The 12,858-nt window shown below is 48.3% G+C and overlaps 4 protein-coding genes across 4 annotated transcripts; 3 read left to right on the top strand and 1 right to left on the bottom strand.

Moving 5' to 3' along the window:
• Positions 1 to 119: 119 nt before the first annotated feature.
• Positions 120 to 1,131, top strand: N7487_011478 (uncharacterized protein; the record flags this gene model as incomplete). The annotated part of the gene is made up of 2 exons (XM_056879208.1): positions 120 to 151; positions 183 to 1,131. The coding sequence occupies 2 exons, from the start codon at positions 120 to 122 to the stop codon at positions 1,129 to 1,131; spliced, it is 981 nt and encodes a 326-aa protein (XP_056724527.1).
• Positions 1,132 to 1,361: 230 nt separating this feature from the next.
• N7487_011477 (uncharacterized protein) lies at positions 1,362 to 2,805 on the bottom strand (the record flags this gene model as incomplete). The annotated part of the gene is made up of 3 exons (XM_056879207.1): positions 1,362 to 1,764; positions 1,815 to 2,552; positions 2,606 to 2,805. 3 exons carry the CDS (start codon positions 2,803 to 2,805, stop codon positions 1,362 to 1,364), a joined length of 1,341 nt encoding a protein of 446 aa, XP_056724526.1.
• A 440-nt stretch (positions 2,806 to 3,245) lies between these two features.
• Positions 3,246 to 4,963, top strand: N7487_011476 (cytochrome P450; the record flags this gene model as incomplete). Its single annotated transcript, XM_056879206.1, has 4 exons — positions 3,246 to 3,464; positions 3,518 to 3,857; positions 3,908 to 4,501; positions 4,554 to 4,963. The coding sequence occupies 4 exons, from the start codon at positions 3,246 to 3,248 to the stop codon at positions 4,961 to 4,963; spliced, it is 1,563 nt and encodes a 520-aa protein (XP_056724525.1).
• An 820-nt stretch (positions 4,964 to 5,783) lies between these two features.
• On the top strand, positions 5,784 to 12,705 carry N7487_011475 (type I polyketide synthase; the record flags this gene model as incomplete). Its single annotated transcript, XM_056879205.1, has 10 exons — positions 5,784 to 7,046; positions 7,101 to 7,454; positions 7,513 to 8,091; positions 8,150 to 8,173; positions 8,229 to 8,347; positions 8,401 to 8,485; positions 8,545 to 10,167; positions 10,233 to 11,051; positions 11,077 to 12,579; positions 12,655 to 12,705. The coding sequence occupies 10 exons, from the start codon at positions 5,784 to 5,786 to the stop codon at positions 12,703 to 12,705; spliced, it is 6,420 nt and encodes a 2,139-aa protein (XP_056724524.1).
• Positions 12,706 to 12,858: the final 153 nt, after the last annotated feature.

Here is a 12,858-nt window from a genome sequence, read left to right as displayed (position 1 = left end):
GCCAAGGTCATATCCAACACAATTTATTCTGGAATTCCCAGATATATCTGTCTCGATATGAGCGCCCCGAAACCCTCATTGCGGGCTGCGTGCGATAACTGCTACCAAGCCAAAGTAAAATGCGTTCCAACACCATCTGGATGCCAAAGATGTATTAGCTTGAATTCTCCCTGTTTTCACAGTCCCCCCGGTCGACCGGGTCGAGTTCCAATTGCGAGGAATCCTCTATTCAACCCAGAAGCGTCAACCACGTCCACTCCGGTTCAGGGCGAAGGGGACGATGAGCCTGGCGACTTAAATCTGTCACTAAAGGGCCTCACTGGCGACGATGTTCTTCCTGAAACGGCAACACTCGATACACCATTGAACGGATGGGTCTCTATGGATCCTCTTTCAATCAGCGAGGCTCTTTATGGAGAGTCAGTTATCGCATTTCCTGAGTTCGCAACGAGACTACCGTTCTCAACGCCCACCGATCGGCAATTTAACAATTTTGGCAATGATAAGAAATCTTGCGCATGCTTTGGATCAACTTTGCAAGCCTTGGAAAAGGCCCAGAGAACTGATCTACAATCTTTGGGTCTGGATGTTGCGCTCCGACATAACAAGGATGCGCTGCTTACAGTCTGCAACTCGATTAAATGCTCTATTTCGCATGACAGCACTACCCGACTCCTCATTCTAATACTTCTTCGAAAATCCCTCAAGCTTTACCAAATAATCTTCCATCTGCGACTCAGTGCGAAGTCCATCAATACACCAGAGATGGATCCCGTGTCAGCCCCATATTCTATACACGTGGCCAATCCGGCTTTATCGATTTCACCTACGTCAAGTGGCCAGTCCGATTATTTCAACCTTTTGGTTCATCCACATGCAGAGAAACACCTCGAAAGTCCACCTCAGGCTACTCGACTTACATTGGGCTCGTATCAATTAGATGAAGCGGATGAAAGGTCGTTGAAAAAGCAAATCTTTCTCCTCGATGTTGGAAAGGTTCCCCGATTGTTGGAGAGACTCGATCAGAGGGCTTGCAATCTTGATGAGACGGACGGTTTGGACCTTTATAATATGATGCGGAGCTCATTGATAGCTGATTTTCGGGTTGTAATGACAGAAATACATTCATAGTATTTTTGAGATAGAATTATAGAACTAACGGTGCGATTTTCATGGAATTTCTTCGTTCGTATACTGAAAGGTACCCAGTACATTCTGCTGTCTATATAATATCGATTTAAGACAATATCACTTGAACATATTTTGATCCCATATACCGCTGTCAAGTATCCGTCTAATTCAATTGCCCACACATAGATGTCATCTACCCACGTCCGTCCTCACAGTCTGCGGCTCGAAGCTCAGACTTTGCCTGACTTGAATCCATGCTTGAAGAAGCGAGTGGCATTCATAAAAACCCCGGTTGCAAGTAGTACAATGCCTGTGAAGATTAGAGTTCCTGTAAAGTCCAAGCGCTCTTCTGGATCACTCTCGCTGGATAGAATGGCACCCGCAATGGGAGAGCCGATCAGTACACCCAATGACCCAACAGTGAGAGCCATGCCAACTCGCACACCGATTTGACTGAGATCAGGCGTTAAATCAATGAGAATGGCTGGCGGTAGCGCCATCAAGCCTCCCGAAAATAAGGAGTACAGGAAGGAAGTGGGGATGAGATTGGCTTGGCTTTTTACTGACACCCAGGCCAGCACGATAATACCAGATATATAGCCACAGGGCACGATGACGTTCAAATTACCGATTCTATGACTGTTAGTTTCTGGCTGAACAGCTGAAGGGAAATATAACCTTACTTGTCTGCGGTAGCATTGGGTAGCATTCGTCCGATCATGCCTCCAGCATTCATAATGCTCAGGATGTAGAATGACAGCTCGGAGTCGACTCCGACGTCAAGCGCATAGCTCTCCGCATAGAAAAACGGAATGAAAAACGCGGTGAATCCCAAAGCCAACCCAACAACAAAGGTAGCGTAGGCGGGATCATTGAACGCTGCAAATTCTACCAAAGGGCCCGACCGACGAGGCGGCAATCTTGGTCTGAGCAGGGCAAGTCCGATGCCCAGAGTACCCAGCATGATAAATGCCATAGCGCGAACGGCCCAAGGGAACCCGACTTGCATAATTAGCCGGCGAATAATGATAGGATACAAAATACCGCCAACGCTGCTCCCACTGGCAGCGATTCCAGTTGCAAGACTGCGTCGAGTCGAAAAGTAAGTGCCTACCAGCGATATGGCGGGTGTGAAAAGACATCCAGATCCAAGGCCAACGCAAAGGCCTTGAGCGAGGAAAATCTGATAGTACTTTGTGCTCAGGGAGGTCATCATCATTCCAAACACTTCGAGAAAGATACCCAGTGACAAGACCGGGAAAAAGTACCCAGCATCGAATGCACGTCCGCATAGAACTCCGACGAAAAGAAGCAAGAAGCCTTGAATAGAACCAATCCATGAGATGGCGCAGGGGGTGGACTCAGGTAGGAGTGTTGTTGTATAGTAAGCTTGGAAGATGCCGAATGAGTTTGCAAGTCCCCTAAATTATCAGCACAATTGGCTTTAAACAATCTTAAACATGATGTCACTCACCAGGTATTCAAAACAATCAAGAAGCTTCCTGCTACTTGTAGCCATGCTTTACGTCCGCCATTTGGTGGAGGAGAGACCAAAGGACCTGGTGGTGGAGATGGGCTGGCTTCTTTCTCTCCTTCCGCATCAGACGGTTGGGTGCTGTTTGCCTCAATATCGGGAAGTTTAATTGACAGCTTTTCTTGAATAGAGTCGGCCATTCCTTTTTTTGTCTTCAATGCTGAGTTGCTGTGTTCGGTCGGGAAGTTGAGAATGCGGGATGGGATAATGAATTGAACTACAACCCGAAGAAATATATCGAGAAAGGTCCCGCAAGTACCATCCCAATCCAACAGGGGAAATAAGATGTCACAAATGATTGCATGAATGTTATCATCAGGATTCTTCATAATCTGCATCAGCAAAAGCCCAAAATAGCGTTTGCAGGGCTCCTGAGTAGGGGCAACTCTATCTTGTGAATCGCGAGAGGCCAAAGCGAGGCGATCATCCATTCATTCCTCCATGGGGAATTGTGGCGCTCGAGACAAACATGGCGAGTATCGCGGCAAAAGAAACAAACAGAGTATACTGGGTATACTGAGTATACATCAAGTGACTCCCCGGTTGATATGCATTCGATTCTTCTGCAATTGAGATCAACATGACTATCGTGAGAGATGCAACAGTTAGGGCTTTCTTCCAGGGCAACTGGCCAATTTTATTATTGGTATCTGTCGCTATTACCATTGGCATCCGATTGATCCCTCGGAGAGCCAATATTCCTGTCTATAGTAGGTATTCGGGCTGGCGAGGTCGCTGGAAAGACTCGTTGCACTATCTTCACGACAGTGCTGGAACTTTGAGAGCTGGCTATGAAAAGGTAACTTCAAAACGTCGTCGCAGAAAATTGATACTCACTAGCCATCAATTCAGTTCTCTCGCCATGGGCAGTTCTTTCAACTTCGGACGCCCATTCGGTGGATTGTAGTTGTGCCGCCTAAACTTGTGGATGAGATTCGTACCGCACCCCCAACGCATTTGAGCGCTAAAGAGTCGGCAAACGATGTGAGCAGAGCCTACAGAATGAGGGAACTCAGCTCACCAAAGTGCCAGGTGCTTCAAACTAGATACACAGTGTCCCCAATCGTCGAGGCAGAGAAATTTCATTTCCACATTGTCAAGACACATCTCACGCCCAACCTGGAGAACAAAATCGATGATCTTCGCGACGAAATCAAATTGTCATTTGGTGACGAGATAGGAAACCCAACTGGTGAGATTCCAGACCCTGTCAACCAAAGGCCTTTTCTCATCTTTATGTAGATTGGACGGCGGTCGTGATGTCTAGAGCAGCTCATCGGATCGCAACCCGAACTGCCAATAGACTACTCGTCGGGGCACCGTTGTGTCGGAATGAGGAGTATCTCGATATGTCCATCAAGTATACGATAGATGTATTTGGAGGAGCTGACAAGCTTCGCGCGTGGCCTAAGTTCCTCCGTTCAACAGTCACACAGTTTGTGACCAACGTCAAGGAACGGCAGCGAGTAGCTCGAAAACATCTCATCCCGTACATCAAAGCTCGATTACAGGAAGAAAGTGATGGATTTATTGAGAAGCCTCCTGTTGATTCCCTTCAATGGGTCATGGACGCGGCACCGAATTCCGGCGAAAGAGACCCGGAGCGGCTGATGTTTCGTCTATTGCACTTGAATGTGGCGGCAGTGCATACGACCAGTGTCACCTATCTCAACGCCATGTTGGATTTGGCCTTCCATACTGAAATTCATGAAGAGCTGCGAACCGAGATTGATAGCGCAGTCCAGGAGCACGGATGGTCGGGGCGAGCATTGAGTCAAATGCGGAAGCTTGACAGCTTTTTGACTGAAAGCCAGAGACTTTCACCTCTTGCCAGCTGTGAGCTTCATATTTCTGGATCAAAGTTCACAGCTAACATCTTATTTCCCAGCCCAACTGACTCGCGCGGTGATACAAGACTTTACATTCTCTGACGGCACCACAGTCCCTAAAGGCTCCTACGTTCTGGCACCAATGTATGCGATGTATTTGGATAACAATATCTATCAAGATGCATCTACCTTTGATGCATTCCGCTTTTCGAAGCTTCGAGAACAGCCCGGCCACGAAAATCGACACCAGTTTGTGACTACATCTCCGACACACATCAACTTTGGACATGGCAAGCATGCATGTCCTGGACGCTTCTTTGCAGCACAGGAGATAAAACTATTGTTGGCTCATGCTTTGAAGGAATATGATATACGACTTGAAGATCCAACTACGCTGCCTGAGGGTTCTTGGTTTGATCGTTCTCGAAAGCCTAACCAAACCGCGCGTGTTCTTTTCCGCCGTCGTTAAGATTTAACCCGATGCTGCTGGTCCTTTTGACGTTCTTTGCCTTAGATTGAATTTCCGCTTCTAGAGAGATATTATTCCAAGTTACAGCAAATTGAAACATTTTTTGTTCCAAGTCGTCATGCCATTGTGTATACGTAGATCCTAAATGCTTTTTGGGGAAACCACTGGCCCCCACAACCAGTGCCTTAGTATGTAATTGACTGAGTATTTCTGTAGGCGGGGTACACCTCGAAATAGAATAGGAAAACCTTTGTGCAAGAAACTCAAATATCGGCCCGAAGGGAACTGAAGGGAACGTACGGATAAGGTTCGACACGGACGAAGAGTAGATTCCGATTAAAATTATACTTTCGGAGGGTTTAAACGCCTCGTTTCATCTCCTGTTATTTACCTCATGCTATCCTCCGATACCATCATCAAGCAGTGAAATTGCGGCCCCTCTTTCAGGGAGAGGCAATGACACAAGCGATGCGTAAGATCGTGCGACACGTGGATGAGGTGATATGATCTATTGCAACGAAAGCGCTGTCTATACGATTCTTTGCCCTTGGAGGTTGGCTTGACAGGTGTTCTAGACTTCATTGTGAAGAACGGAGCGAATGCAATCGAAAGGGCGTGTGGCACAACGTAGTCCAATGCGCAGAATACGAGCTCTGGACTCGAGATGAAAATCGAAGCTAAGAGATAACGATGATAGTTGTGCCGACGGCCAATGTTGCTTATACTCTATTATAAAGCCCAGCGTATGGCCTAAGATCAATTAGGAGCTGAACCACCAGCATCAATACCCTCATCACAATTTGTACATTTTGCACATACCATGCGTCGGCCAAATCAAACACAAGAATGTCACCTGGTTCTCCTCGGGGATCAAGTGGGCAATGTTTCTTCGCTGGCGAAGAGACTATTGTTAGACGCCCCCCAGAGTGTTGCTCAGAGCGATTTTGTTCGAGATGTGAGCACCACGCTGAGCCTCTTAAGTGATCGACTTCGTCCGTTTCATCGGGAACACCTACCACGCTTTGATACTATCCACAATCTCGCAACTATATATCAGGAAAGCAATGGGGCGTGTCATCCTGCTATCTCCAGTACTCTTCTGGCCATTGTTCAATTCTTGCAACTATTTAGATATTATGAAGCAAGGGCTCGTCAACCCGAGAATCATAATGAAATCTCAGTCGTTGGTCTCTGCACCGGATCACTGGTTGCTGCAGCATATGCTTGCAGCGCATCACTTGACGATCTCAAAGCTCTGGCTGTGCCTACAGTCTCCATCGCCTTTCAGATGGGGTTGCAGGTAGCAACTGCCAGCAGTATGCTGCATGAGCAGGGTACAACACTGGAAAGCTGGTCAACGGCTATCTCGAAAATGAGCGAGGATGAAGTACTTTCGGCTCTTAAGGTCTATGACGCCGGTGGTCTTTTATCTCTCCGCCATCGATGTTTTATCAGTGCCATTGGCCTCAACGGTGTCACAGTCAGTGGATCACCACCTGCCTTGCGTCAGTTCACGGAAAGTTTGACAAAGTCTGATCCCAACAAGAGAGTGAGAGAGCTCCCGATCTACGGAGCATACCATGCTTCACATATACACGCAGTGTTGGACTTTCCCAGTTTCCTCAACCGAGCGGGTGTCAACCCGGAATTTTTGGCTAGCTTCCCAATGCGGAAGACTCTCCTTTGTCCCTTGACAGGAAGGCCGGTCGATGCTCCAAACTCTCTTGGTTTGTTTAAGAGTGTCGTACATCACACATTACAAGCACCATTGCGCTTCGACCTGGTGGCTGACGAATTCGTCGCCCGAATCAAAGCAAATGGCACCACCTCCGTGGGGTTGCATGTGGTTGGACCAAATACAGCAGCCGAGGGCCTTGCATCGGTACTTAGGTCGAGAACGGAAGCTGCCGTCGTTACTCGGGATTTGATCACACTTGATTCCCGGAAGGACCAGTTTCAGCCATCGGGCGCATACAACAATGCCCCCCTTGCTATTGTTGGTGTGTCGGGTCGATTCCCTGGCGCAGAAAGTGTTGAAGAGTTGTGGAGTATTTTGGAGGCCGGTCTTGACATGCATCGAGTGGTAAGTACACCTCGCAGTTGGTCACATTGACGAGGCGCTGATGGGTTAAGGTAGATTCCTAAAGACCGCTTCGATGCTGAGAAGCATGTAGACACGAACGGTAAGGCAAAGAACACCAGTTGGACGCCATACGGCTGCTTCATTGACCGACCTGGGGACTTCGATCCTCGATTTTTCAACATGTCCCCGAAAGAAGCCCTGCAGACGGATCCCATGCAAAGATTGGCTCTTGTTACAGCTTATGAGGCATTGGAAATGTCCGGATATGTTCCCAACAGAACACGATCAACGGCTTTGAATCGCATTGGAACCTTCTATGGCCAGACTAGTGATGACTACCGTGATGTGAACTCATCACAGGATATTGGAACTTATTTCATCACTGGTGGAATTCGCGCATTTGGACCTGTAAGTGTCCGAATACTTATTCGTTGCTTCTACCTTTTAAGATGACTCACTCTTTTAGGGACGAATCAATTACTATTTTAAATTCGAGGGCCCAAGCTTCAACGTCGATACTGCCTGTTCCTCCAGCTTGGCCGCAATTCAGCTTGGATGTACGTCTCTCTGGAGCGGTGATTGTGACACAGCAGTAGCTGGTGGATTGAGCGTGCTCACATCGCCCGACCTCTTCTCGGGCTTGAGTCGAGGCCAGTTCCTCTCGAAAACCGGGCCATGCAAGACATTTGACAATGATGCCGACGGCTATTGTCGCGCAGATGGCGTCGGAACAGTTGTTATTAAAAGGCTTTGTGACGCTGAGCTCGACAATGACAATGTTCTTGCAGTGATTCTCGGTGCTGCTACGAATCATTCGGCACAGGCAATCAGCATTACGCACCCACATGCTGGAACACAGTCTAACTTGTATCGTGAGATTCTTCAGCAGTCAGGTGTGGACCCTTTCGATGTTGGTTATGTTGAGATGCATGGCACTGGGACGCAGGCCGGTGATGGAACAGAGATGCGCTCAGTGACGGATGTATTTGCTCCTGCTCGTCCTGCCCGACCAGCAAATAATCCATTGTATGTGGGGGCTATCAAGGTGAGTCGATCCAATTCTCATATTGGTGGTTGAGTCTGATAATAACTCCGTAATTCAGGCAAACATAGGGCATGGAGAGGCTGTAAGCACTGCGCCATTCTCCCATTTTTATTTGAGGAAGGCTAATTCGACTACAGTCATCTGGAGTCGCATCCTTGATAAAGTCCATCCTGATGTTCAAGAAAGGGGTTATTCCACCACATGTTGGGATCAAAAATGAGATCAACAAGGGGTTTCCAGATCTCGAAGCAAGGAAGTAAGACTTTCGTTGACAATATGTACATGGCCATCTCTGACATTTTCTGACAGTGTCCGAATCGCGACGGCCAAAACCCCCTTGCCGGCACCTAGAGGCCCGAAGCAAACGGTGCTCGTCAATAATTTCAGCGCCGCTGTAAGCTCCTCTACTGAAATACAGAAAAAGTCACATATGCTGACCACAAAATTAAACAGGGTGGCAATACTGCACTGTTGATTCAAGAACCCCCCAAGCCCGGTGCCTGCGAGGAAGAGGACCTTCGTCCCTCGCATGCAGTCACAGTCTCCGGGCATACAGCGTTTGCGTTAAAGAACAACCTCGAAAGACTGATTGCATACACCATCAGCGACCCAGATATCTCGCCAGGAGACTTGAGCTATACAACAACTGCTCGTCGAACCCATTACCCTTTTCGAGTAACAGTCGCTGAGCCGACCATTGAACGAATCCGAGTGGCTCTGCAGAACAAACAGGGACTGGCTCCACATAACTCACTTCTGTCAAGCCACAAACTCTCAGTGATCTTTTTGTTCACTGGCCAGGGTGCAACCTATGCTGCCCTGGCTCAGGAGCTGCACGCAACGTCTACTCAATTCCGCGCTGATATCTCGCTATTTGACGGGATTGCAAGGCAGCAAGGATACCCGTCTTTCATTCCCCTGATTGATGGGACGGTCTCCGATATCAATCAGCTATCGGCTATTCAAACCCAGGTCGGATTAGTGTCCATTCAAATTGCGCTCGCTCGTCTTTGGCGTTCATGGGGGGTGAAGCCCACTGCAGTCATCGGTCACAGCCTCGGTGAGTACGCTGCTCTTCAAGTGGCTGGTGTCCTTTCTATCAGCGATGCCATTTTCCTCGTTGGCCACCGGGCGCGTCTGCTAGAGACTCACTGTCAGCCGTATACCCAATCTATGCTGGCCGTATCAGAATCATCAGCTGTTGTTGGGGGGCTGCTGTCAACTTTCTCTGAAGAAGTTGAAATTGCTTGCTCTAACAGTCTCCGGGAAAGCGTCTTTGCCGGCAGAAGAGAAGTGATCGATAAGTTGGAGGTGCATTTATCTGGAGCAAACATTCGTTGTACTAAGCTGCAAGTTCCTTTTGCGTTCCACACAGCCCAAGTCGATCCCATTCTTGACAATCTAGAAGAGGTTGCCAAGGCGATTAATTTCGGTACACCGCAAATTACTATCTTGAGCTCTTATCTTGGCCGTCCTCTCGCTGCGGATGAACGAATTGATGCGAATTATATTCGCCAACACTGCCGGCACACGGTCCAATTTGCCAATGCTGTGCAGTCATCGCAAGATCAGGGTCTGGTCCATGAAGCCTCGGTATTTATTGAGATCGGCCCGCATCCAATTTGTCTGGGCATGATTCGAAGTGTATTGGGCGACACACATCTCAAAGTTCCAACATTGAAGCGAAAGGAGAAGCCATGGAAAATAATCGTGAGCGGTCTAGCTTCCTTGCATGACCAGGGACTCTCAATAAACTGGTCCGAGTATCACCGCGATTTCGACCACACACATCGCCTTCTCTCTCTTCCCTCCTATGCCTTTGACAACAAGCGATACTGGCAGGAATACCGAAATGACTGGACGCTGCGCAAGGGGGATGTTTTGCCCACCATTCAACCCTCCGAGCACGAAGTTGAACCATCTCCGAAGAAGCTGACAAGTTCTGTTCATCGGGTCGTGGAAGAGAACTATAATGGATCTAATCCGATCACGGTTTTCGAAACTGATCTCTGGGATCCCCAAATTCACGCCGCTGTTAGTGGACATCGTGTCAATGGTTCCGCTCTTTGTCCATCTGTCAGTTAATCCTCTCTTTGAAGAAACTCCCAAACAAAATGTCAATAACTAATACGGATACATAGTCCATCTACGCAGATGTTGCTCAGACTATCGCCTATCACATCCAGCAGCAGAGTCAAGCCGGTATTAAATTGCCCGGTCTAAACGTTACTGGTATGGAGGTAACACAGCCATTGATTATTAAGTCGCCCAGACAGCTCGAGAATCGCATCTTGCGAGTGATTGCACACGTCGACAAAATATCGCAGCAAGTACGTCTTGAATATACTTCTACTGCCTTAGGGCAAAAGGCAGTAATCAAGCATGCCAATTGTGTTGTCGAATATGGCTCGCCAGAGAAGTGGCTTCGACGTTGGTCGCATAGCCTTCATTTGGTACAAGGACACATCAAGGAACTGGAAAACAAGGCGAATCTGGGAGAAATCAGCAAAGTCACCAGTCGTCTGGCGTATCGACTTTTCAGCAGCCTGGTGGACTATGCACCTGAGTACCAACGAATGAGTCAGGTTCTCCTGGCGAGCAATCTTTATGAAGCTTCCGCCACAGTCAGCCTAGATGAACGGGGCGATGACGCCTCGTTCCAATGCAGTCCTTACTGGATTGATTCTTTGGCCCACTTGTCAGGATTTGTCATGAATGGCAATGAGAACATCAACTACCAGGATGCTGTTTACATATCTCATGGATGGGAGAGTATGCGCTTTGCTAAGAACCTCGTTTCTGGGGGTCAATACCAAACCTACGTTCGAATGTTACCGGTTGATAAAACGATGTTTGGGGGCGACGTCTGGATTTTGCACGAGGGAGAAATTGTCGGTGTGATCGAAGATCTTCGATTCCAACGCGTCCCACGAAGCATTCTTAACATGCTTCTCCCGCAGGTTGGAGTTAATGCCGCCAAAAAAGACCGCCAAACAAGTCGCACCGAACAAGAAACATTCGCAGCCGGTTATTACAAAGGCTCAAGCTCCACTCACGCAGGTCAATAGCAACACAACCAAGAAGGTCAAACGACAATCTGAACAGTCAGCTAACTCCCTGCTCGACTTGATCGCCGGAGAGCTTGGTCTAGCGGCATCCGAAATATCTCCCAGCGATAACCTGAGTGAGCTCGGAGTTGACTCCCTCATGGCTTTGACACTGGTTAGCCGACTTCGCGAGGAGATGGACCTTGATATTACCCACAGCAGGTTTCTTGAACTGTCTACCATCTCTCAACTTTTGGATTCTTTGAATGAGGTGACAAATGCTACCTCGAACGATCTAGTGGGCGAGAGGCCCTTGAATGATCAGGCTGCTGCTCACTACAGCTCTTCTCCAAGTTCAGGGTCTTCTTTTGTTGAGGTCATCACACCAGATAGCTCAGCCGACGATGCCTTACATCTCGTGAGACACATCATCCTGGAAGAGACCGGTCTCTCCGAGGATGAGCTAGAAGTAACCGCAGACCTTGCCTCTTTGGGAATCGATTCTTTGATGAGCCTGGCCGTCCTAGGAAAGCTTCGAGAAGAGGGCGTTGAACTCCCTATGGACTTTTTCCTGCATCACACGACAATGAACGAAGTTTCACTGGCTCTGGCTAGCGGCAACGATGTTCCGCGGCCCGAAGACATTTTGCCGCCCACTGACTCGAAAGGCCCTGAAGCAAAGTCTATTCTTCTCCAGAGACGGTCTAACCCAGCAAGCAGCAAAACCCTGTTTTTGTTTCCCGATGGGTCAGGATCCCCAGCGTCTTATGCGGGACTAGAACAGCTTCACGCGGACTTTGACGTTTATGGTCTAATCTGCCCTTTCGTCAACGATCCGAATCTCTACACCAACGGTATTGAGGACGTTGTTAAAATATATTTGTCTACAATCAGAAGGAACACTCCTTCGGGTCCGTACCATCTTGGTGGCTGGTCTGTTGGTGGTGTTCTTGCGTATGAAGCATCCAAGCAACTTATAGACGCCGGCGAGAGAGTGCACGACCTGGTTCTTATCGACTCACCATGTCCCACAGTTCTAGCACCCATGTCTACTTCGCTTATCGAGTTTCTCAGTTCTCTCGGCGTGCTGGGCCAAACTCAAACTGATGGCTCCGCACTTCCAGATTCAAAACGCCGCCTTCTTGACCACTTTGACGCGACTGTCAAGAACCTAGGTGTCTACGATCCAGCTCGATCCCCAGTATCGGTTGGTTCATCACCTCGGACATCCATTATATGGGCTCAAGAAGGTGTGTGTGATGGATTGAATGACCCAAGGCGGAAAGCAAACCCTTCACTAGCTGCCGATGCCACTGCGAGCTGGATTCTAGACCAACGCACTGATTCCGGTCCCCGAGGATGGGAATCCCTTCTATCGACCAACAAAATTTCTTCCTTCTCTGTCCCCGGGAATCATTTCAGCATGATGCAACCTTCAAATGTGAGTATTCTCCCTTCTCCAGTACTTCTTTGAAGACTCTTTGTCATCTTCCAAATGCTAACTTACGGGTTGTAGATTGGAGAGCTCTCCAAGAAGTTGAAGTTCATTCTAGCTTCCGCCAAATAGCAGATGCCGGTCATCTGTTATGTCTAATAGATTGGATTACTTGGGGAACTTGGGCGTCAGATGGTTTGATTGTACCTGTCTATATATTTGGTTTTCTTGAATACATGGCTCTTTTAATCCATATCCAGGGTTTTCCTGTAGTCTGAGTAGGTG

The sequence above is a fragment of the Penicillium crustosum genome (genome assembly GCF_028827405.1).
Source record: "Penicillium crustosum strain IBT 35664 chromosome Unknown utg000005l_segment0_segment0, whole genome shotgun sequence".
In the NCBI taxonomy this organism is placed as follows: Eukaryota; Fungi; Ascomycota; class Eurotiomycetes; order Eurotiales; family Aspergillaceae; genus Penicillium; species Penicillium crustosum.
Note: the sequence above shows the minus strand (reverse complement) of the source record. Positions and strands in the feature narration are given on the sequence as shown.